The sequence below is a fragment of the Heterocephalus glaber genome, unplaced genomic scaffold, assembly GCF_053883595.1.
Source record: "Heterocephalus glaber isolate CG9 unplaced genomic scaffold, H.glaber_assembly_v1.0 deba00001481, whole genome shotgun sequence".
NCBI classification, from domain to species: Eukaryota; Metazoa; Chordata; class Mammalia; order Rodentia; family Bathyergidae; genus Heterocephalus; species Heterocephalus glaber.
Window position 1 is genome coordinate 11,136,955 of NW_028258317.1, and position 26,260 is coordinate 11,163,214.

Below are 26,260 nucleotides of genomic sequence, written 5' to 3' on the forward strand. Positions count from 1 at the left end.
CAACTCTCCGAGATGCAGGAAAGACCAGGAGAGGACCTGCAGGCCAACCTTTGTTCTCTGGACCAGCCCTCCGGTGTACCGTAGCCCCACCTCGGCCCCCAGGGGGCTTCCAGCGCGACCCCCTCCTCCAGGGGGCGTGGCCTGCCGCTCCCGCCTACGGGCTGCGCGCGGCGGCGGGCTGCGCGCGGCGGCGGCCTGCGGTCACGTGAGCGTGGTGCGACGCGGGAGGGGCCCTTATTTCCGGGCGGCGGAAGGAGACGCGGCCGCGTGAGGACCAGGCGGTTTGAAAACACGCTCCGGGAGCTAGAAGCACAGGCCGGTGGCGCACGTTGTCACCCCTTGGACTTCTGGTCGCACGCCCTTCCTCTTGAGCTCCGCGCCCAGGGTCCGGCCGGGCCCTCAGGTGAGCGGCCGCCTCCCGTCATGCCAGGCCCTCCCAGAGCGCGGGACGTCGCGTGGGACCACCGCCTCCGTCCGCGCGCGGCCCAGGCGGCAGGGTGGGCTGTGACGTCGAGCGCCCCGAGGTTCCCCCGGCGCCGCCTCTGTGGAGCGGGCGGGTGCCGAGCGATCTGTGCGGGGCGCTGCGCCCCTGGCCGTCTCAGGCGCTGCGAGTGACCCGGCGGGTTCGCGCGGTTTCGCGCGATTTCGGCTCCCGGAGAGTTGCAGGCCAGTAGTGTGGGTCTGGCCCCACGTCCCTGACCACGGTTGCAACCAGAGTAGCTTCCTGAGCCCCACAGGGTCTTCGCTTCAGGGATGCGGGACCGAGAAGGGTGAGCAGTACCCAGATCGTCCCACGCCTCCCAAGCGGGAGGAGGGTTAAGCAGTCCGCCGGGCTGATCCTGACCTGCAGTTCGTGTTCGCCCCTGCCCGGGGCTTTTGCTTTCTCTCGGGCCTCTCAGTGGAGTTTAAAGGAACTCGTGAATGTAAGGGATCTGAGAGAAAATTATCACCGGCCCAGTGTTTGAGCCCTCCTTGATATTTTAGTGGAGAAAAAGTTGGAAATGAGGGGCGATGAGGTGCCCCGCAGGCAAACAAGTTGAAATTCGGTTTTGTTGAAATTTTAGTAAGCTGGGGTTTGCAGTCAAGACCTGGGTAGGATTATGTAAAATTAGACTTAAAAGCTATTTGAGGCTCGTATGCAGAAGAAGACCGGGGGTGTGAGAGTTTCATCCCTGAGACTGGCGTTGCTACCCTCATTTCCAAACGGACTACTGTGAAAGTAGTTTAGAACTCTGCTTTGTTATGCTAGGAATATTTTTAAGTGAAAAAAATAGCAATTATTCATAGAACTTCTAAAGTTCCTAGTATAAAAATATTCTTTGTGTATCATAAGTATAACTTTTTCTGATCTAAAAGTTCGTCAAGGGCAGTTGGCCCTCAGTTTTCTTAATGGAGAGAAAATAGAGTGAACTGATACAAAATGATGGAAAATATAGCATAAACTAGACAGTGTATGTTGGAAACTGGGCAGAATAGCTAAAGAGAGCCCGCGGATTTGGTGTAAGCCACAGGGTTTTCTCAATGGTCTGTACCATTTGCTTTCATTTTTGCTACTAGCCAGTGATAAAATTGCTATAAGAAAATATCACCAAATGTGCTTAATTGATGAGAGCCATTTTTGTATTAAAAGAGGCCAGATGAGTATCAAGGACTTATTTGTAGACCATATTTTATTGCTCTTCCCCTACTCCCTTTGGATGAGTATAACTAAAGTTGTGGGTGGAATGAAAATGTGGAATTGGGGTAAATGAAATAAGGCAAGCCGTTTTGCCATATGCTCCCAGTTCTTACATTAATTCTAGTATGTATAACAGTGCTGATTTTGCAGAGCTGAGTCGTAATCCCTCTTCCATTCCTTAATAAAGGACTTACAAACCTTTCTGAGCCCCATCATTAAAATTGGTTTAATGTTACCTTCACATGGTTTTGTGAAAATTGGATGCTAATTTATGCAGTATATCTAATATTGAGCTTGGTATGTACTGGTCATGAGACTTTTAAGAACGCATGTATGTTTGTGGTTTTAACATACGTACATATTTAACAGTGTGGCAGGTATAGTTCTGAGCGTTTTACTAACATGAACTCATTTCTCATTTAACCCATGTCTTAACCATAGGGGTAGATATCCTTACTCCTATCCTGTAGATAAAAACACACACTGTGGTTAATGTAGCTAGAAAGTGACCAAGTTTGGATAAGAAACAGTGTAGCTCTAGAATTATCCTCTTCCCCAAAATGGGTTTTGCTGTATTTCCCAGGCTGGCTTGGAAATCCTGGGCTCAGGTGATCCTTCTGTCTCAGTCTTCCTAGTAGCTTGGACCTCAAGTGCCTGCCACTGTGCCTAGCTTTAGAATTAGCTCTTAATATTTGTAGCCAGATCTTAGTTCATGGGAATCTAAGATAGTACAACCCTGCAGTTGAATGAATTTGGATATAATGGCCTCTTGGCTTCTGAATTCCTTGAACTTAAGGCTGGAACTTGAGCTGCCCAGTTTTGCACCAGCCATTTTATTAATCTTGGAGTACTGCAGAGTTTTTTGTACTGCCATGTGTATTTTGACTTCTTATAGCTAGGGATAGGATAAATCAGAAGTTCTTTTATTTCAGAGGTACTTAATCTACTCAATTGGGTATAAAATAGAGGGCAGGGTACATTATTTTTGAGGCACATGGAAAAAGCTTCAAGAAGAGTTGAGCTCTAGGTAGGGGAGGCTATTTTTTACGGTAAAGTTTGCTTGTGGGAAGACAAGCTGGAGAGAATGGTTGGGATCACATTAGGAAGGACCTAGTATGTATGTCATGATAAAGAGTTTATACTGTTGGTAAACAGCAAGAACAACAGAAAGATCCTGAATCTTGGCCTGACTTGATGTTTAAAAGAGCTGTCTAATGGCTGCTGGAAAGCATGAATTCCAACAGGGAAGCTGTAGAATAGTCTAGGTTAGGGAGAAAAAGAGCTTTAAAAATTATTAGCCTGGGAATGAGTGGGAGAAACATCAGAGATTTTCTGTGTAAGTAGGAATGTTTGGATGCAAGATGAAAGAATGATCAGGTGGATGGGGAGGGTGCAAGGTGACATGGTTCTGCCTGAGTTGTTTATTATAGCAGAGTAGGTAGTCTTTGTTCTTTACCCCTCTGTTATATTGTATTTCCCTCTGTGCTACTTTTCAAATCTTTTTTAAGAGGATACTGTACTGTTTTCTGTTTATATTTGATCTGAATTTTGCATAGTGTTCAAAATGTTAGTGTCTTCATTTTATTTATACCAGGTCTATCCCTTAGTGATCATCTCCTTGTTTTCTTTGATCATGAAATGTCCATTATTGCTCTGTTTGCTATAGATCTGAATCTTACCTATTTTAAGCATTCAGCTTTGGTTCATGAAACTGTTAATTGTGTTAAACAATAACATTTGTTTTCAAACTTTTTGTAAAGTTTTCTCAGGGCCTTCCAGGGACTTGGAGCTTCCCAGCAATACAAGTTACATCTCTAGCAAGTATGTGCTGCTTTACTATGCAGAAAGAAAGTTTGGAAGTCTCCATTTAACACATGGCTTCCGTGGCTCAAAAAACCTTGCGGAGCCAGTGACAAAAGTGTTCCCTTATTGCCAGCAACTAAACTGATTTTTTTACACTTCCTATTTTTCATTTAATATTTTAATCCTTTGGCGTAATCACTGTTGGCCATGATTGTTGGTTATATTTGAAATGTTAATGTAATGTAAATGTTGCAAAATATCTTTTTTCTTTCATCAGTTATCCTTTTTGTATTGTTTTAAAATTTATTCTTTTCTATGTAGCACTCAAGAATGACCAAAAAAAGGAAACGTCAAGATGATTTTCAAAAAGTAAAACTAAAAGTTGGTAAAAAGAAACCCAGGTTAGAAAATGCTACTGTTACAAACTTTAAAACAAAGAGTATATATGTGCCTGAGCAACTCAAAGAGGATGGAACACTTCCAACAAACAATAGAAAACTTAACATAAAGGTAAATCAGAAACCTTGTTTTGATAAGATAAGATTTTCTTTGAAATCATGTAGAGTGTTGTTTTTATGAAAGTTAGATTTTAAGTCATTTTCGTAGGGTTTATTGTTACGTGATATTTGTGTTTTATCTGTTATGAGTATCTTATCTTGCACAGCATCTTTCCCACCTCCTCCAGAAAGGTTTGGTAAACTAAACCTATCATGACTTCTTCCCTAGTGTACTTATTTCATGATGTAATATATATCATCTGGAAATAATTTTTGTATTTATTTTTCAGAGGAGTGGTGCTGGACTTGAACCCATGCTAGGCAAGCACTTACTGCTTTTTAAATTTTTATTTTAGGACAAGGGCTCACCAAGTTGTTGAGGCTGGCCTCAAATTTGTGACCCATCTCCCTCTAAAGTAGCTGAGATTACAGGTGTGCACCATCCTACCTGGTGTGTTTAATTTTTTGTTGTGTTTGAGCTGTCAAGTTTTTGATGAACAGTTCTTCAGCTATTTTTATAGCTGATTAATAAATAAGATCCTGTTAACACTGTTCATTTTTGAACCCATATAGCATATAGGTTGTTATAGTAGGTTCATGTTACAGGTTGACTATACCTTATCCAAAATGGTTGGGACCAGAACTGTTTTGGATTTCAGATTTTGAATATTTGCTATGCATTATGAGATATCTTGGGGATGGGACTCAAGTCTAGACAGAAAATTGTATTTATGTGTCATGTACACCTTATACACATGGTCAAAAATTTTTTACAATACTTTTAATGTCTTTAATTTTGACATGACACATTGCATTAGATCAGGTGTGAAATTTTCCGCTTGTGGCGTCATGGCACTCGAAAAGTTTCAGATTTTGGAGCATTATGGATTTTGAGATTAGGGATGCTGTCTTTTAAGTGCTTAATGTCAATTGGAGTTTGAGCAGTAGTTTTGTTTAAATTTTTAACAGCTTTTTAAAGATATAAGTTTACATAGTAAAATTCACTCATTTAATGTATTCGGTGGTTTTAAACATGTTTACAATTATGCTACTATCACTATAATACTGGAACTTTTTTTTTAGTACTGGGGATTGAACTTGAGACCTTGTGCTTACAAGGCAGGTGGGGGAACCACTGAGCTAAATCCTCGGCTCTGGAACATTTTTCTTCTTCTTCTTTTAATCACACCAGAGAAAAACCCTGTACCCATTGGAAGTCACTCCTTTCCTTTTCACCCGCTCTAGGCAACCACTAATTTGCTTTTTTTTTTCTGTAGACTTGTCTTTTTTTTTTTGGTACTGGGAATTGAACTCTGGTCCTTGGCTTGCACAGCAGGTGGTGAAACCACTGAGCTAAATCCCCAGCCCTAGACTTGTCTTTTGTTATTGATTTTTTATATAGCATAATAATTTTCAGGTTTAACCATATTACAGTTTAATCAGCATGGTACTTTATTCCTTTGTATGTTTGAATATTATTCCAGTGCATGGTTATGTCACATTTTGGTGATCATTCATGGACATTTGCTTTGTTTGCACTTTTGGCTCTTAATGAATAATACTTCTATGAACACCTGTGTACAAGTGTTTATGAGAATATACATTTTCGAAGTTTGCATTTTCAGCTCTGAAGGTCAAATAACAAAAATGTATTATGTGTTTAAAATTGTCAAGTAGGAGCTTCTGAATAAAAGACATCCCTTGAAAGATGATTTTAAAATAGGCAGAAAGGGCTTGGTAGGAGTATATAAATACACCTACTGTAATGTTTGGTACATGGTAGATCTGCAGTGAATAATGGTGTTTATTGTCACTTTAAATCATAGAGTGTCTAAGCCTATACAAAATTTAATATAAAAGAAAAGCTAACTGAAATTATGTAATGTTTTTATTAAGCTGAAATATTTCAAAGATAGAACTACATTCCTGAGCTTAATAAAAGCTAAATATCAACTAAAAATACTGATATAGTTTGCACTAGGAGTGCAGTTATTAGAGTAATTGTATTTAGCATATTTATTTGAAAATGATAATATATATATGTATTCACCTAAAATCTGTATGTTTATTTATAGGATTTGCTGTCGCAGATGCATCATTACAATGCTGGGGTTAAACAAAGTGCTCTTCTTGGACTTAAAGACCTTTTGTCTCAGTACCCATTTATAATTGATGCACACCTTTCAAACATATTAAATGAAGTGGCTGCTGTGTTTACAGATAAAGATGCTAATGTACGATTAGCAGCAGTTCAACTTCTTCAATTCCTGGCCCCCAAAATACGAGCTGAACAAATTTCTCCATTTTTTCCTTTGGTAAGTGCCCATCTCTCTAGTGCCATGACTCACATTACTGAAGGAATTCAGGAGGACTCTTTAAAAGTTTTGGACATTCTGCTGGAACAGTACCCAGCTCTAATTACTGGCCGTAGCAGTATATTGCTTAAGAATTTTGTAGAACTTATTTCTCATCAGCAGCTGTCCAAAGGACTGGTAAATAAAGACAGATCCCAGTCCTGGATACTTTCTGTAAATCCTAATCGGAGACTCACTTCTCAGCAATGGAGGCTGAAAGTCTTAGTGAGACTCAGTAAATTCCTTCAGGCCTTGGCAGATGGATCCAGTAGGTTGAGAGAAAGTGAAGGACTTCAGGAACAAAAAGAAAATCCCCATGCCACTAGCAACTTCATTTTTATCAACTGGAAGGAACATGCCAACGACCAGCAACACATCCAGGTTTATGAAAATGGGGGTTCACAGCCAAATGTCAGTTCACAGTTCAGGCTACGGTAAGGATTTCAGTTATGTCCACACTCAGTTTTCCTATATTGAATTCTAACTACTGACCATTGGTAGCTAATGGTGGGAAGACATGCAGTTGTCTTTCATAGTTTTCATATACTTACTCATGATTTAATTTGATGACTCTTGATAGGAGTCATTTGAAATTATATTTATTTATTCATCTCTCGCAAAGCCTAATGAGAAATAAAACTTGATAATCTCTGTTGGCTTTGTCATCTTAGAATTTCATTTTTCTTACTAGTCTTGATCAATGTAATTATCAGTTCATGGTGCTTTATTTTACTGGTATTTTATATTGATTTAAATTAAATAAGGGATAATTTTTTTAATCATTAACTTTTTTTTCCATTCTTACGTTTCCTTAATAGGTACTTGGTTGGAGGACTAGGTGTTGTGGATGAAGGCCTCTCATCTCCTGAAAACCTGAAAGGATTTATTGAGATAATAATTCCATTGCTAATTGAATGCTGGATTGAAGCTGTGCCTCCACAGCTCTCTGCTTCTGTTGGAAATGTTATAGAGCGAGAACCACTACAGGTTATGCAGCAAGTCCTTAATATTATTTCTCTTCTGTGGAAACTCTCTAAACAACATGATGAAACCCATAAATTGGTGAGCACTAATGGTTTTTTATTAGTCATACTTTTTATCATAGAGGGGAAGACTAGAAACTAGCTTATTACTATAAATTGATTGTGTTTTCCAAAAAAGTACCCAGGGTTTAACTAAATGTCTTTCTTTTGCACAAAACCACAAATGAAAATAGCTTTGTGAGGTTGTTATCTGTGAGTGGAATTTTAGTGAAATGCCTAACAGTTTGCACAACTCCATTTTTATTATGTCTAATTCACAGTAGTGTTAATATGTAGGAACATTCTAGTTTCTGAACAGTCTTTTTTTTTTTTTTGGTACTGGGGATTGAACTCATGACCTTGTGAGACACGTGCGGTGCCACTAGCTAAATCTCCAGCCCCTGAACAGTCTCTTTATCAGCATACAAAAGCTGCTTATTAAGTATCCCGTCTATTTTATATCATTGCCAAGTTTAGCCAAAATAAAGACCAAATTGAAGAGCTTATAGTGAATGTAATACATGGTGTATGATCCACTTTTGCTGTGCAGCTAAGGAAGAACAAGCTGTAAGATTAAACTGGTGCTAAATTGATATAGTAGCACACTTAAAAAGGGCAGCTATAGGAGCAGTACTTTAAAGTTTGAACCATCTGGTCTGCAGAGGAATTCTTGCAAGGACTTTTGATCAGGCAGATGTGAATTCTTGAAGTTGCCTATGAACATGTAAAACAGAAAGTTTCAGTCTTTTTATTTAAGGGTAACGCTTAGGATGAAGTAGTATGCTACATAAAATAAGTCTAGAAATAAATTATATAATATTTGATAATTTTGAAAAGCATCGAGGAATTATACTAATACGTGTTTTAATAGCTTGTTCTATCACTTAGCTATTACATATCTGATGGTTTGAATTGCTTTTTCAGAAAAGAACAGGATACTGCAAATGTATTAATAAATTTTTAAAAAATTAAATACAAAACAAAGATGGCATTTTATTGATGATAGTTTTGAGCTTTGGTGTGTTACGAATTTATTGTACACAATGGCAAAAAAAATCATGGTTGGGGTATGGTGTTATTGAGAAAACAAAGCATGACTTTGTTATATAGGCTAATGACAGTAATAATTTATAAAACTTTTTAGGAATGTATATATTATCTGCAGTCTTGAATGGAGGAACAGTCCCTGACTTAAGAATGTTTACTTAAAATTTTTCTACTTTATAATGGTGTGAAAACTGCTTACCCGTACAACCATTCTGTTTTTCACTTTCAATACAGTATTTCTTGCTATAAAATAGGCTTTGTTGCAGAACATTGCCCAAACATAGGCTAGTGCAAATATTCTGAGCACATCTGAGGTAGACTAGGGTAAGGTATGATGTTTGGTAGGTATATTAAGTGTATTTTTGAATTATGATGTTTGCCACTTAAAATAGATTTATCAGGATGGGACTCCATTAAGTTGAAGCATCTGTATCCATCTGAAAGACTAAGCAGAAATAAAAGTAATGATACCAACATGGACTTAACTAGTCTTCATTTTTAGAGAACTGAGAAAAATTTAGGCTTCTTTGGTGTTTAGTCACATATGCATACCAATAACCTTTGTTAATTTGGTTAGTATTGTATTTAGATAGAACAGTAGGATCAAAATACAAAATCTGCGGATTTATTCTTGTTTTGATAAATCTGCTATCACATTGACAGGTTCTAAATAGTGCTTTAAGTTGATGGGTGTTTAAAATCGAATGCTTCAGGACTTTATTGTATTATAACAAAGCTGATCATTAGTACTGGATGAACCCGCAGTGTGAAGTTTAAGACTAGAAATTATTGAAGACCAGAATACTAAGCTGATATACAGTATAAAACTGAAATGAAGAATGAAGGGGATGGTTAATGTATTTAGGAAGTATATGTGTAAGTACTTATACAAGCACATATATTTTACAGTGCTAGGGATCACTGTGTGCCCCTTGCTGCATACTAGGCAAATAACTATCATTGAACTATATCCCCAGCCTAGGGACAATATTTAAAAGCATCCAGTGGGCCAGGATTTAGCTCAGTGGTTCTGCCACCTGCCTTGCAAACACAAGGATCTGAGTTTGATCTCCAGTACCAAAAAATAAAAAATAAAAAAAATAAAATAAAAGCATCTATTGGTAGAATTCTCTAATTTCCTTGACAGATTTGGTATGCTGAACTGTAATAACTTTATAAGAACTATTATCTTAGAGACAAAGTATAGAAATGTATATTAGCTGTGCATAATGGCAATAAAGGGCATTTTAATTTCTTACCATTGCCATTGTTCCTCTGTCTCATTTACCTTCATTTTTAGATTAATATTTAAGATATTGGATAATCTATATAATATCTTAATCTTTAGGAAGGATGAAATGACATTTCTTGCCCTTTACACACAAATGAAAATCACAGGCCACAGGCTGAATTGTAACTTTTCTCAGAAAGGTTTTTCTATTGGCCTATGGGTTAGGTATAGCTTTAGGAGTACTGACTTCTTGGTTTTAAGTATTGGTGCTATTTAATACATTTAATTTGCTAGTGTTTGCAACATAGTCAAAAATTTTTCATTTGTATGCGAATTTTTTAGCCTTTTTCATAATTTGAAAGTTTGATCTTTGCTTTGGAAAGGAATCTTAAGGTACCTTAAGTAATTGTGGTGATTGAGTACTCTGATGCTTCCTGAGGTTTTTTTCTGATATACTCTGTGTGTCCTTAATGTATACTTTAAGAATGAAAATAGAATTTAGCATTAACTTTTACATTTACTTTGTTTTTTAGGGTCTTGTATTTTATTAATAGTATCAGGGTTAGTATTATTTAGCAAAAATTTGTTGTGTCTTAGATTTGTATTGTAATGTTTGAGTGACTTGATACTTTTTTTTTAATACATTCTGTTGACTGACTTGATACTTTTTTTTTAATACATTCTGTTGCTGTTACCCTTTTTTTCCTGAGAAGTAGAATTTGTAACCAGTCAGATGCAGTCAAGCTTTTTGAAGCATTTGCTCAAAGATTTATTGGGTAGCAACTATAAATGGGGCTACTTAGGTTAATTAAAATTTAAAATTAAATTCCTCAATTATATTAACTGGATTTCAAGAGCCCAGGAGCTTCATGTAGGTAGTAACTTTTGAATTGGATAGCACAGATCCACAATAGTTCCATCATGCAGAAAGGTTTGGAATACTGTAGTGCTCTTCTAGACTCTGAGGATACAAAGATAACCATTAATTTTGTGCTTACCTTCTGATGCAGTTGAAAGATAGTAAACAAGAATATAGCGTCAATACTAGGGAGTAAAGAAAAAAGTAAAGCAGGGTGTAAAAAGAGCGTGTTCTGGAAACAGATGGGAGACAAAAGAGTGAAAGGTTGTCAGAAATGCTTACTGAAAATAAGACATTTGAATGTAACTGACATGACAAAGTCTTGTGAAGAGATCTGTAGCAAGAAAATTCTTAGGAAACGGCAAGTACAAAGGCATATAGTTGAGAACAAGTTTGGCATGTGGGGAATGGCAGCAAGGCCTGTGCAAGTGATTGCACAGGAGAGAGGGGGAAGTTGAGGGAGAAAAAGTAACAGTGGTCAGATCTTGTGGGACTCGGGTCCCACAGAGAAGTTTGGATTTTAACTGGTGTGGTAAAAAGATGCTGACTGGAGGGTTTTGAGCAGATGAGTGGCATAATCTGCATTATGTTTATTTAACTTGTGGAATTTACGAAAATAGAACCCTAATTAACTATGTGTTCACTATCCATTTTAGCAACACACTAATGGACAACCAGTCCTACATAGCCATTTCCTTTCTCCCTTCCAGTATAATTTTGAAGCAGTGATACATGCTTTAAAAGATTATCCTTGTTGCTGTGTATTTGGAAAGTTGATTTTGGGAGAATAAGAGGAGAAGCAGGGAGACCAGTTGATCCAGATAAGATGTGGTAGTGGTTTGGAGTAGAATGTAGATAGTGATATAAGTGATAAAAGGTAGCTGAATCTAGAAAAAAGTGAGGGGGACAGGAGTGAAGGAGTAATGTCCATATTGTGGTCCAAATGACAAGGTGACTTGATAGGTAAAGTTTGAGTTTGTTCATGTTAAGAGATGCCTGTTAAAAGTGCAAGAGAGGATGGCATGTGTATATTTATATATAGCATCTGGAGCTTGGGCAGAAACAGTCCAAGAGCTGAAAACTGACAACCCAGAGTATAAAGAGCAGGGCTGGGGATTTAGCTCAGTGGTTCCGCCATCTGCTTTGCAAGCACAAGGTCCCCGGTACCAAAAAAACCCCAGAGTATAAAGAGCAAAGGATAAGGATAGATAATAGGAAGTAGGGAGATCTTTTTCAGATGAGAAGAGGAATGAGAGATAGAGGAAAGGAAATGGGATTTGAAGAAAAAGATGGAAATAGAGCTTTTGCAAATGGGAGTAGGAACAAGAGTAGGAGGGAGCAGAGAGGGATGGGAGGGGGAGGGGACAAAAAAATTAAGATCTGTGATGTACAGTACAAACTCCCCACAATAATTGTAATCATTATGTACTCCAAATGTGCTAACAAAAAAATTAATTAAAAAATTGAACACCAGGGAAATCTAAACATTTAGAAGTCAGGAAGAAGAGAGTTAAGTGTTGGATACTGTGCAGGAATTGCTGAGGTGTAGGGTGACCTTAAATTCTACATCTTAGAAAATCTCTCAGTCTCTGGCAAAACGGAATGATTGGTCACCCTGGATCAAAAGAGATGAGTGTTGATCTGGAGTTAGAAAGGTAGTTTTTCATGTAAATTCTAAAGCATTTTGGGGAAGTACATTGCTTTTTTTTTTTTTTGTACCGGGGATCGAACTCGGGTTCTTGCGTTTGCACAACAGACGGCAAAACCACTGAGCTAAATCCCCAGCCCGATACGTTGCTTTTTAAAAGTGTTAATACTGTACCTTTAATGGGAAATAATGGAATACTAAAGAATAGAGTTAGGATATAAATAGAACATGAAGTGGAAGCTTTTGTTGTGTATTTTATGAACATTACATTAATGGTATGAATTCAGCATTTTCCTAAATCTCACTCACTCTTTTTTTTCTCAAAAATAGTAAATGCGACAAATTAAGCACCAGAAAAATCTGTGTATGAAAATTGGATACCCTACAGTTCATTCTGATTTTTTAGATTTATTTACATTTTATCACTAGCAGAAAGTAGATCATAATGGAGCATTTATAGTTGAATACTGACAAATTGTCAGATTTTTACTTAATTTGTTTATAAATCTTCTAATCTTAATCTTTATTTCAATAGGAGTCATGGCTTCGAAAGAATTATCTTATTGATTTCAAACACCATTTTATGAGTCATTTTCCATATGCCTTAAAAGAAATAACCAAGCAAAGAAGGAAAGAGACAAACAAAAGGTATTTTGATTATTCCCCGCTGTTTATACTTGAAAAGATATGTAATCTGAAACTGTTTATACTATTAGGTGTTTATAATCTAGATTTTTGTGAAAATCAAAGGAGTAGTATGGTTGATCTTGAATATGTCACTTTAAGCCTCAGGACTGAGAGCTTATAATCCCAGCACTTGGGAGGTTGAGGCAGGAGGATCACTGAAAGTTCGAGGCCAGCCTGGGCTCCATAGTGAGACACTGTCTTTAAAAAAAAAAAAAAAGAAAGAAAGAAACCTAAAAGCGTTAGGACTAACAAGGTTTTGATATTTTAAAAAGGTAGGTACAGTAAGAATTTTGTGCTAGATAAATATATCAAATTACGTGAATATAAATTGAATAAATGTTGCTGAGGTATATGGCTTAATTAGGTGAGGCTCTATGTAATTACTGAATCTGATTAAGAATATATTTATGGTTATCTTGTTCTGCTCTCATTTGTTCACAAGGAAACTAGTAATGAAACTGATAGCAAATATCTTGAAGGAAGAGGGATGATTGGAGAATAATTACAAAGAAAATGTGATAAATTAGAAAATAGAGTTAAGAAAAAAATAAAGTAAGCCTAGAAAATATTTAAAATACATGCCCCAAGTGAGAATAGATAAATGTGAGATCAAATTTTGTAATAAAATTTAACAAGCATGTATAAGCTAGAATTCTGTAACTGTAGTTGCCTAAACAAGATACTTAAAAGTTTCAAGGGAACTTAAAAGTCTGTCAGAAGGTTCTTAAATATATCAAGGGAAGAAATTAGGTAGAGAAACATGGAAGCTTTTTGAACAGAGTTCAAGAGGTATATGCTTAGGATTGATAAGACTGTTAGGCATATGAATTTTTCATTCCTTACGTGTTTTGGTTGCTAACTGTGAAGTACTGTGATAGATAATCAGATGTTTTTAGGTATATTCTTTACCCCCTTAAGTGATTTCATTCTAAGTCATAAGCATATGTGGTGGGGTTCAGTGAGGATATAAAAATCATACCAGTGATTTAACAGAATTTAATATAAAAATTATTAACTAGGTATTAAAAAGCAGAAAAGAAGGGCTGGGGATTTAAATGCTCAGTGGTGCTGCACCTGCCTCGAATGTGTAAGGTCCTGAGTTCGATTGCCGGTACTAAAAAAAAAGAAAAGCAGAAAAGACACAAGGGAGCAATAAGGTATACAGTATTATGAAGTAGCAACTGCAGGAAGCAACCACTGTCTTTAGAGCTCGGAAAATTAAGATGGAAAGAAGTTTAGAGGAAGGGAGTAAAAATTCTGACCTCTAGAAAAGGGTGGTGCTCAACTGGTGCTCATATTTTGACCTCAGGAGAAGTTGGAACTGGACCCAGAATTCTGCAAAGGGGTTTCTGGCTGACTTGTGCTGATGTTTTCTTAGGGGCATGGGTGATGTTGATTCCATGTCAAAAACTGCAAACCGAAATTGGAACTAATTGTTAATATTCTGCAGAAGAGTTACTGGTTGACACTGGCAGCACTTAGGAAGCAAAAACAGGACAAAGAAGGAAACATTATTGTGTCTTCCTTCTACAGCTTTCTAGTCTCTACCACCTCTTTATTTTTTGAGCCCAACAAGAGGCCAGGTGTGAAGGAAAAAAAATAACTCAAAGTTCCCACTCCCAGTAGTGAATAGAGAGTAAGTTGGAAATTGAGAAGCAGTACTCAGCAACTGTTGAGAGAAGTGAATTTACTTATGTAACATGAAGCAGTATACAAGTATCATTAGAATATACAAGTACTATAAGAATTCATAGGAAGAGACAGACCATATTTCAGGATAAAGAAGCAAAGCTATATTGATGAGAGTATATGAAATGGATTTGAACATGGATATGATTTTAGGAGCAGTAGTACAAGGGAAAAGAGACCACTAACAGAAAGAGATAGCATATAAGAAATATATAGGATGAGGCCAAGAATGGAGAGCAGGGATCTTGGCCAGATCTGGTTTCTGCTGTAGGCATTGATGCCAGAAAGTGTTTTCTGTCTTGAGTTCTTTTCTTTCTTTCTGCTATAAAGAAGGATAAACTTGAATCATTTGTAGGAAATATGGTTGAGACCATAATGTTAAGTGAAATCAGACACATGGGCTTAAATATTGTATGATATCTCTTATATGAGAAGTTCAAATTATAAATAAAGACCAAAATAAAAGATAATGGAAATTAGGGAAATAGATCTTTCTCAAATGAGAAGGGGATCAAGAGATAGCGGGCGAGGAAGGAAAGATGAAAAAATGGATTAAGATGTGCTATGTTCATGTATAAACTCCACACAAGAAATGTAAATGTTATGTACTGTAAACATGTACTAATAAAAAAAATTTTTTTAAAGGAAACTTAAAAAGAGTATGGGTGTAGGCCTGATGTGGTGGTGCATGTCTGTAATCCCTCCCTGCACTTGGGAGACTAAGGCAGGAGGATCAGCACAAGTTTTGAGGCCAGCCAGGGCTACATATTGAGTTTAAGGCCAGCTTGAACTACATAGTGAGACCCTGTATCAACTCCCCCCAGATGAATGTAGCTTCATCGTTCATTAAATTTGTTAGACATTTAATATGTACAAGGCACTTAATATATTAGATGCTGAGCATTTAGTGGGAAGGAAATAGGTATAATACCAGTTATCATAGAATTTAATTTAATGAGTGAGACTCGATTCCTTGTTCTGTAATCACTTACCCCTGTGAAGGAAGTTAGGGCAATATAAAAGTATGTATCTGAAGCCAAGTGTGGTGGTGAATAGATAGAATCCCACTATTCTGGGAGGCTGAGGCAGGGTGATCACAAGTTCAAGCCCCACCTGGGCAACTTAATTTAGTGAGAACCTATCTAAATAAATAAATGTATGAATGAATATGTAGCTCAGTGCAAAGGCTCTGGGTTTATTGACAGTATCACCACTATGCTCGCCCCCCCCCCAAGTACATACTAAGGAGCTGGCCTTGTTCTTTAATGGGGGGCAGGAAGGTTCTGTGGAAGTCTGCCCTGATGACGTATATTTGTGCCAACATAGAAAAGGTAAAGGAGTTAAGTTGATGAGAAGATTGAAGTGGTGAAATTGTGAGATTTTTACCAAAGGTTGCTGATATTAACCAATTTATTTGTGATGTTCTAGTGATTCTTTTTTTTTTTAGTGATTCATTTTTTTTGAGATGATGGGCTACTCTTGTTTTTCTCTGTGTGTGTGCATCAAACACTTAGTGAGTAGCCTTTGGAGGGCAACATGAGTCAAAGTTAAGCCATTCGTCTTTACATTTCTTATCTGTGTACCCCCAGTATATTTTTAGCCTAATGTCTAAATCTTTCCAATTCAGATTGCAGTACAGTTATGAGTGATATACATAAACATAACATAGCATTAATCATTGTAAATACTTTGTAAATATAGTTGTTGTGTAGTCCTCATTATCATCCATCTCCAGAATTCTTCATCATCTCAAATTGAAGCTCTATACAGTATTTAATAAACAGTAACTGCCTATACTCCTTTCCCCTGTCCCTGATAACCACAGCTCAGCTTTCTGTGGTATGATTTTGCTTATTCTAAGTACCTCATGTAAGTGGAATCACACAGTGTTTGTCTTTTTGTGTCTGACATGAAATTTTGAAAGCTTATCTTTCTGTAGCATATATCACAATTTCGTTCCTTTTTAATTTTAAGTTACTGTTTAGATTGACATCAAATTTGAGCAGAAGATTTTGCTTACACTCTCTGCCCCAACACATGCATAGGCTTTCCAACTGATTGCCCTGTACTAGGTGTCACAGTTGTTAAATGGATTCATCATCACCCAAAGTGATACTTTATTAAAGTTTACTCTGGACTTTACTTACACAATTCTGTGAATTTTGACAAATGTATAATGGCTATGTTCATCATTATAATATACAGAAGCATTTCAGTGCCCAAAAATTCCTCTGTTCTCTGCCTAGCTTGTTCATCCATCTCAAATTCTGGGTAACTACTTATCTTAATGTCTCCATAGCTTTGTCTTCTCCAGAATGTCATACAGTTGGAGTTATTCAGTATGTAGCCTTTTCAGATTTGTTTCTTTCACTTAGTGATTTTCATTTAAGGTTCTTCCATATCATTTAATGGCTTGCTTAATAGATCATTTCTTTGTAGTGCTCATAATATTACATTATATGTAGAATACACGAGCACCATGTTTTATTTGTTTATCAGTAGGCATTTGAGTTGTTTCCACCTTTTGGCTATTGTGAATAATGCTATTATGAACATTATCTCCAAATACCTGGGCAATTCCTTGTTTTCAGTTCTTTTGTGTATATCAGTGGATGTAATTTTGACATTAAAATACTGACATTTAAAAATTCAGTGTAGTTGAGTTGTCTCTAAGAACACTTTCTTTTTTGCATTCTTAATTCATTGACTTATATGGTGATTGTTTTAATGAGGTAATTTCAGTTAAGTACAATGAGCATGAGAAGGTTAGGAAACGGATACAGGTAAGCTTTGCCTTTCACCTGCTAGTCAACTTTTGAGAGTAATTCATTTTTTGGCTAAAGCCATCTATGTGTTAGAAAGATTTTCCAGTGTGCTAGGAAAATTGGTTTAGTTTTTCAGAGGGAATAGGGAACTTTGATTAATTTAGCAAGCGGACTTTGAGACATGAATTTATTACAAAGTAAATTAAAAAGGGCCAATTTTTTCCGATGATGCTGGTGATGGAAGGGCAGGGAGAGTAGCTCAGTGGTGCCACACCATGCGCAAGGTCCTGAGTTCAATCCCTGGTACCAAAAAAAAGAGAAAAGTTTCTTTTAAACATGCCCTCCCAGCACTTTTTTCTATGAATAAAAATATCCTAATATTTACTTTGTTCCTTTTTCCTGTTTTTTTTAACTGAACACATATCTTTTAAAGTAAGAGCTGTATTAAACATTAAGTATGTGAATGATTACATTTTATGCAAATATTTCAACAGATTTCTTTGTGAGACCCTAGGGATGTAATAAGCCTTAGAGAAAGCTAGTACAATAGTGAGTACATGAGCAGATATCAAAAAGAAATTGGCTTGCAGTTTCCTTTACAGAAGAAACCTGGGCTTCTGGTTGGTAAGTTGAAGAGAAATATGTGTAAATGCTTAAAAGAGATGATCATCTGGAACAGCATGAAAGGTTAGCTGGTAAAAAGTTTATTGGATGTACACTAGTTTCTCCCTTAGTGTTCTTGCTTGCTGTGCTTTTAGTTACCTGCAGTCAAGAATATTACAGAATTTCAGAAATAAATAATTCTTGTTCTAAGTTGCACAATATTCTTAGTAGCATGTACTGTCTCACATCATCTTATTCAGTCTTGCCTGGAATGAGAATTATTTCTTTGTCCAACATATCCACATTATATGTGATACTGCCTTTTATATGTGCTACTACCTTCTTGTCACTTAGTCACTATTTCAGTTATCAGATGCACTGTTACAGTACCTCAGTTCTTGTGTTCTAGTAGCCTTTAGACTATGTCATAATGCTGACATCATTCTCATTTTTCATCATAATGTAGGCATTATGTCACTTCATGTCATCACAAGAAGAATGAGTACAGTACAGTAAGATTTTGAGAGATCATATTCACATTATCTTTTATTATAGTATGTAGTTATAATTATTGTTTCATTAGTTATTTTTTAATGTTACTGTGCTTAATTTGTAAGTTCAACTTTATCATAGGTATGTGTGTATACAAAAACTATACTCATGGTTTTAGATATCCATGGGGGTATCTTAGAATGTATCCAAGGCAAATTGGTTGTTCACACTCAGGTATTTGGCAGGCATTTTCATGAAAATACAGTGAACCTATCAATCCAAGGAGAATAGTGGACATTTATTGCCAATGAGAAAATTTGAGATTTCAAGCTACAGTTGATATTTTGGAGAACTAGCTATCTATCACTGTGAGTTTTACTCTTAAGTTTTCTGTTTTTACTCTCTCTTTTTTTTTCATCTCTGCCTTTACCTCTGGGATCATTCAGACTCTTCTGGATTTGAGGGGGCATGAAAATACCATTTCCCCTTCTTTTCTTTTTTTTTTTGCGGTACCAGGGGTCGAACTCAGGATCTTGTGCTTGTGCGATAGGTGTGGTGCCACTGAGCTAAATCTCCGGCCCCCCTTCATTTCTAAAGAACGTTTTAGCAGAGTGTAGTATTCTAGGTTTGGTGATTATTTTCCTTGAGCATATTGGCAGAAACATTTTGCTGTCTCTTGGTTTCCATTGCTTTGTGAAAAAGTTATTGATGAGTTGACAATAATGTTATTATTACTAATTTGGTGCTGGCGACCTTGTGCTGCAAGGCAGGTGGTTGTACCATTGAGCTAAATCCCTCGCCCAAGTTGACAATAATGTTGCTATGTTTTTACAGTTTTAAAAATTTTAGCTATGAATGCGTGCAAATTAATGGATTTTAGTGTGGTGTTTCCATGCATACACAATACTGTACTTTGATCATATCTCTCCCTTCAACCCTCTCTTCTCCCTCTCCCTCTATTGTCCCTTCCTAATAATTCTCCTACTTTCAGGTCATGTTTTTAAAATTAAAGTTTTTATTTTTTTAAGTTTCCACATATAAGAGAAAACATGGAATACTTGTCTTTGGCTTATTTTGCTTAACATGATTTTTTTCCAGATCTATCTGTATTCTTGTAAGTGACATGACTTTATATACTTCTTTATGAATGAATAATACTCTATTATATGATGTTGATGTAAGAGTTACTCTTTTTCTTCCTAAAATTTTTTCCCTTCATATTCTGCGGTTTCACAGTAATGTATCAACAACTGTCATTTTCTTATTTTTCTTGGGTTCAGAGGATTTATGAGCCTGAACTCTTGAAACTTGACTGAAAAATAATCAGTTCTGAAAAATTCTCGTTACCTTTAAAAGAATTGCTATTGTCTCATTTTCTGTCTTTTCCAAATGTGTGTCAGATCTTATTGAATCCTGTAGTTATTTTTCCTGTCTTCATTTCTTGTCTTCCTGTTTTTAATTGTTTAGCTGTCTTCAGTTTAATCAGGCACAAATGTATTGAATTTTAATTTTCTATTTTTATTTTTTAGTTGTAGGGTTTCTGACCAGTTGTTCCATTGAAAAAAAAGTATTTTCTATCTATTGAATTGCCTTTTCTTCTTTGTCAAAGTTCTCGTAACTATTTGGGGGATCTATTTGGGAAACCTCTGTTCAATTAACTTAGATATGTGTATTCTTTCACCAGTGCTTTGTCTTGATTGCTGTAAAGTCTTGAAATGGGTTTAATGTTAGTCTTCCAGCTTGGTTCTATTTTATTCTTGGGTATTCTAGTTTGGACCTTTCTGTATAGAATTTAGCTTTATCCATAACAAAATAGCTTGGTATTTTGATTGGGATTATGGGAAAAATTGTTCTTTAAAACAATAGGATGAGCAGGGCTTTGACCTGTGGCTGTAATCATAGCTGCTTGGGAGACTGAGGTAGGAGAATTTCAAGTTAGAGGCCATCCTGGGGGAACCTAGCAATACTCTCTCAAAGTTAAAAGAAAAAACTTGGAATGTAGCTCAGTGGTAGGAGCAAGAGCTATCTTTATTTTTGTTTCACCCTGGGAGAGAATCCTTACAGGTCTGGCTTACTGTAGGGCTAATATTACCAGGTGGCTTTAAACTTTTCATTCTTTTTTTTTTTTTCTTTTGGTACCGGGGATTGAACTCAGGACTTTATGCTTGCCAGGCGAGTGCTGTGCTGCCGAGCTACCCCAGCTCTGAATTTTTCATTCTTTTCCCTGCAGGACCACTAGGTTAGTTGACTTTTGTAGCTTTTTCCTTAGAACTGGAAGTTGTCCTCAGGATTGAACCTTGAATGTTGAGATTTTGCTTTTTCCTAGATTTTGGAGCCCAGTAAATGTTTATTATCTTACTAGCTCTTTAATGCATTTGAGATTTTAAAAAATTATTTCATCCAACTTTTAAAGGCATTTTCAGCAAAGGAATTTGGCTCTAATTATTTATACTACCTGTCTTAGTTTCTTTTTCATTGTTGAGACAAAATTCCTGACACCCACAAGTTAAAGGAGGAAAATTTTATTTTGGCTCACTGTTTGTAGAGGGTTCAGTCCATAGTTGGCTGGCTCCAAGGCAGAGTGGCATGGCAGAAGGGCATCACAGAGTAGAAACAGTCCATGGCAGAGCAGGCAGCAGGCAGGAGGCAGCAGGCAGCAGCATGTCTTCCTTTCTCATTTATCCTATACATGTTACAAGCCTTTTGGGTGGTGCCACTGGAACCTGGGGTGGACCTTCCCATTATCCACACCCAGAACTATGATAAACCAATTAGTAAACTAATCCAGTACCACACATCCTTAATCCTAGTATCACACAGCCATGATCCATCCTCTTCCCAAAAGCCCCACCTATGAGCTCATGAGGCTTTGGAGGGATGTCTAGATACTAGCCACTTATCTGCCTTGTAGAACTGATGGTTGATATATTTAGTTTTTAAAATTTCTGTATAGATTGTTAGCTGAGCAGAATGAACTCTCAAATTTGCAAATGTCCATTGAGACCTTCCAGATAGTAATAGATTATGCTGCATGAGATATGTAGGGTAGATCTTGTAAAGCATTATCTTTGGGGAAGAAATGTTACATATCTTCCCTGTTTCATTTTTCTATTTTTTTCCTCCTGTGCTGGAGATTGAACCCAAAACATCAAGCATGGTAGGCAAGTGCTGTACCACGGGCTACCTTCCCAGCCCTTTCATTGTCTCTTTTGATAGAATTCTCAATTTTTAGCTGGAGATATGGATATATAAAATAAATACTAGATTTACCGGCTTTCTTTGCAATTTCCAAGGAGTGATTGTATAGGTAATTTCTATAGCGTTGCTCAGCTACTACTACTTGAGTCAGAACTTATACAGTGGTACCTTGGTTCACAAATTTAATTTGTTTTACGATTTTGGAAAAGATATCTGCAGTCATGTTTGTCACTCAATGCAGAGTTTGCAAACAAAAACCAAATTTTGACAAATGCTTCTGTTTGCTAACCAAATTGTTTGCAAACAAAAGTGTTTGTGAACCAAGGTACCATTGCACATTGAATTGTCTGTTGAATCAATACTTCTAGTAGAATGTATCTAACAGAATTTTTCTCTGGGTCTGTTCCTTTTTTGTCATCATCTCTATGAACTTTTCACCAGTGTTAGAATCCTTGATTCTTCCCATCTCCATTGTCCCCAAACTTACATACAGTATATGTATCCATTTAAGCAAATTTTAAAACCAGCTAATTTTAACCACCGCCCACCCTCATTTGCCAGTGTTGACCCTGGTTCTTGCCTGGATTGCTTGAATAGCTGCACAACTATTTGTTTATAGTCAGTGACTTAGTTTTTCCTTTTCCATTTGCATAATCATCCATCTGAAGGAAGCTAGCAGCTATGTTACTCTTTTGCCTACAGAATTAATTTTGATGTCTTTATCTACTGACTCTGTAATTTGGACTTGTTTTCCCTTTCCCATTTGTTGTCCCTAGCCTTCTTGGATTTGTTGTTCAGTAGCACCAAATTTCTTTTCCTTCCTTTCTCATATATATATGGTTCTTCACTACTACATTCTTGCTCAAGCCTAATTATAGGGTTACTCTTTTCTTTTAAAATGGATTACTTTTAGATATTTATGATTTTAGTCAGCTTTACATTTTTTACATGAAAATAGTCTCTAATGTTGAATAGTCTTAAATGAGTATGATCTAAGTTGAAGATTTTGTTTTCATTAAGATATTTTATTTGAGGTATTTTGAAATTTCTTTCAGACTTTAAAAGACATGTAGTTTTGGCTGAATAAATAAACCAATTTTAATATGTGAATTTAAAATTAGGTCATTTCAGACCAATGCTTCCCTGGGTCAGTCTCCTTATTTCATGTATGAGGAATTTATGGTCAGGAGAAATTGATTCTTTCAAGTCAAATGATTAGTTAGAAGCAAAGCTATCTATCTACTATGATGTCGTCCAAATAAAAATACTTGCTTTTTACAGATCCTCAAGTGTGTAAGAGTTTTCAGGTCTTGTTATCTCTCAAGTCTTCTAAGATTCTCAGATAATATAATGCTGTTTGCCTTCTGTGTGAATAGCAGCTTTAGTAATGAACTGAGCCATTCATGCTTTTAAAAAAAATTAGTACATTTGCATTACATGATTACATTCCTTATAGGGAATTGGTACGTGTACTAACATACCTCAATTCTTTTCTTCCCCCACTTCCATCCCCTTTTATTCTGTCAGTATCAGATTCATTTATCTTAAGTCCTTATAAAATTAACATAATCAGATTAACAACCAGAGTAATAGGCCAAAAAAATATAAAACATATAAGACAATTATACTAAATCAAAGCATGGTTGTATAATTCAGGTTTTTTAATAACCCTGTTTTCCATATTGAATAATTTACAGAATTATGACCTAAACTTTGCCTGTATACTATGTTGGCAGCTTATTAATTCTAGAAGGAAATTTGTAAATCCGCTTACAGACTGTTTTGAGTACTTTTAAGTGAATCAGGCCTGGGTGACAGTACTTTATAGATATGTATGTATGTTTTGTTTGTTTTTAGCATCAAGAATTGCACGATTCTCTCCAATAACATAGATCATCTCTTACTGAATTTAACACTGTCTGATATCATGGTCTCCTTGGCAAATACCTCAACTTTGCAGAACGATTCCGGTTGGATAGATATGATAAGGAAATTTGTGACAGAGACTCTTGAAGATGGCTCTGGGCTAAACAGTAAGCAGCTGAACAGATTGCTTGGAGTATCGTGGAGGTTAATGCAGATACAGCCAAATAGAGGTAAATGATGCTCTTTTGCCCTTATCTAAGAGTTGAACTTTTAATGCATACTATTTAGGATCTAGCTATCAAATGGTGATTTCTAGACATTTTACGTAGTTGATTATATTCAAGCTATTCGAGGTCACTAGCCTAAGTACTTACAGAGTACTTTTTATCCATTAAGTTTATTGGTACATTTTAGGTATACAATCATTCATCATTGGGATCTTGTACCTTTACATGATGTATATCGGCTCTTATTTTTTCCTCATTCCCCTGCCCTCCCTTCACCCCCTCCACCCCTCCCTACAAAGACTTTGTTTCCATTTTTTCCTTTTCTTATATTTTTTCTTTTCCCTTCGTTCCTTTCCCCTCCTCCTCCCCTCCTCCTCCCCTACTCCTTTAGATCTTTTGTTCCTCTTTCACATTATCAGTTATACATTTTGATCCTTATTTACATTTTTAGTTTTTCACACCAGAGAAACTCTTTGGTATTTACACGTGTGTCCTATTTATTTCACTTAAGAGTACTGCCTCAATGTGCATCCATTTAGCTATAAATGACTCTAGTTTCTCGTTCTTTATGGCTAAGTAGTACTCCATTTTATTAAAAGACCACATCTTGTTTATCCAGTCTCCAGTTGATGGGCAGTTGGGCTGTTTCCAAGCTTTAACTATTACATACTGTGCTGCTATAGACATGGATGAGCATATATCACTGTGGTATGATTCTTTTAATTCTTTTGGGAACAGTCCCCAGCAGGGGAATAGATGGGTCAAATGGGACCTCTAATCCTAGTTCTTTGAGGTATCTCCATACTGATTTCCACAGTGGTTGCACCAGTCTACACTCCCACCAGCAGTGGAGGCGGGTTCCTCTTTCATCACAGCCCCGCCAGCATTTGTTATTGGTTGATTTCATGATAGCAGCCATTCTTTTTTTTTTTCCTGAGGGTAGCAGAGGAATAGCTAATCCTGTTTCTTTGAGGTATCTCCATATTGATTTCCACAGTGGTTGCACCAGTCTGTACTCCCACCAACAATGGAGAAGGGTTCCTTTCTCACCACAGCCCCACCAGCATTTGTTATTGGTTGATTTCTTGATAGCAGCCATTTTTTCTGGGGTGAGGTGGAATCTCAGCATTGTTTTCATCTGCATCTCTCGAATGACCAGTGATGTTGAACATTTTTTCATAAGTTTATTTGTTGCTTTTACTTTGAGAAATGTCTGTTCATTTCAGATGCCCAGTTTTGATATTTGGGGGGGTCTGAGTTTTTTATATATTCTAGGTAGTGGTCCTTTGTCTGAGGTACAGCTGGTAAAAATTTTTTCCCACATTGTAGGTTGTCTCTTAGCTCTGTTGGTGGTTTCTCTTGCAGTGCAGAAGCTTTTAGATGAGATCCCAATTGTTGTTTCTTTGTACTAATTCCCATGCTATTGAAGTTTTGTTCATAGTCTTTTCCTATGCCAATGTCTTAGAGAGTTCTACCTAACTTACCTTCCAGCAAGTTCAGTGTTTCTGTTTTAATATTTAGATCTTTAATCCATTTCGATTTTAGTTTAGTGTATGGTGAAAGATAAGGGTCTAGTTTTAATCTTTGGCAGGTGGAAATCCAGTTTTTCCAGCACCATTTATTAAAGAGGCTATCTTTCCTCCAGTGAGGATGGCTGGCTTCTTTGTCAAAGATGAGGTAGCTGAGTGTGTCTGCAGTTGTTTCTGTATCTTCTGATCTATTTCACTGATCTTTGCCAGTACCATGCTGTTTTTATCACAGTGGCTTTGTAGTATAGTATCAAGTTGGGGATTGTGATACCTCCTGCCATGTCTTTGTTGCCTAGAATTGCTTTTGCTATTCTAGGTCTCTTCTAGTTCCAAATGAATTTTTGGATTGTTTTCTCTAGTTCTGTGAAATACACTGTTGAGATTTCATTTGGGATTGCATTGAATCTAGATAGCAGTTTTGGAAGTATGGCCATTTTCACTATATTGGTTCTTCCTACCCAGGAACAGGGGATGTCTTTCCATTTTTTTTATATCCTCTTTGATCTTTTTTTTCAGAGTGCTGTACTTTTCCAGAATAGAGGTCTATTGTTTCCTTTGTTAGATTGATTCCTAGATATTTCAGTTTTTTGGATGCTATTGTGAAAGGAATTGTTTCCCTAATTTCTGTCTCAGTGAGTCTGTTATTTGTGTACAAGAAGGCTACTGATTTTTTAGTGTTGACCTTGCATCCAGCTACTCTACTGAATCTGTCAATTAAATCTAGAAGTGTTGGAGGGGTTTTTTGGGTCTTCAATGTAGAGTATCATATCATCAACAGATAATGACATTTTAACTTCTTCCTTTCCTATCTTTATTCCTTTTATTTCTTTCTCTTGTCTAATTGCTGTGGCTAATGTTTCCAGAACTATATTGAACAGGAATGGTGATAGTGGACTAGACTACTGACTGTTTAAGCACTGTCTGTTTAAGCACAGAAGTAATTTATGATTCTTTTTCAGGGGCTAGGTCCATTCTGAAGTAGATTGATGAAAGATTTCTGTGATTCTCTGATCTAGTCTGACTAGAAATTGAGAATATTTTCCTCTCTGATCAATATAGAATGAC

The 26,260-nt window shown here is 36.7% G+C and overlaps 1 protein-coding gene across 4 annotated transcripts in view; it reads left to right on the forward strand.

The window, feature by feature from the left end:
• The first annotated feature begins 208 nt into the window (after positions 1-208).
• Tex10 (testis expressed 10) overlaps positions 209-26,260 on the forward strand; it is a 60,180-nt gene continuing 34,128 nt past the window's right edge. Inside the window, exons 1-7 of one of the 4 annotated variants that reach the window (XM_021244623.2) lie at positions 212-403; positions 3,803-3,991; positions 6,054-6,293; positions 6,582-6,766; positions 7,151-7,394; positions 12,675-12,787; positions 23,431-23,669. In XM_021244623.2, coding sequence (XP_021100282.1) covers positions 3,812-3,991; positions 6,054-6,293; positions 6,582-6,766; positions 7,151-7,394; positions 12,675-12,787; positions 23,431-23,669 — 1,201 coding nt within the window. In that variant the 5' untranslated portion in view covers positions 212-403; positions 3,803-3,811. Of the gene's footprint in view, positions 771-3,802; positions 3,992-6,053; positions 6,767-7,150; positions 7,395-12,674; positions 12,788-23,430; positions 23,670-26,260 lie in introns of all 4 variants that reach the window. The other 3 variants (XM_087184243.1, XM_004864931.4, XM_021244622.2) reach the window with 3 other exon arrangements.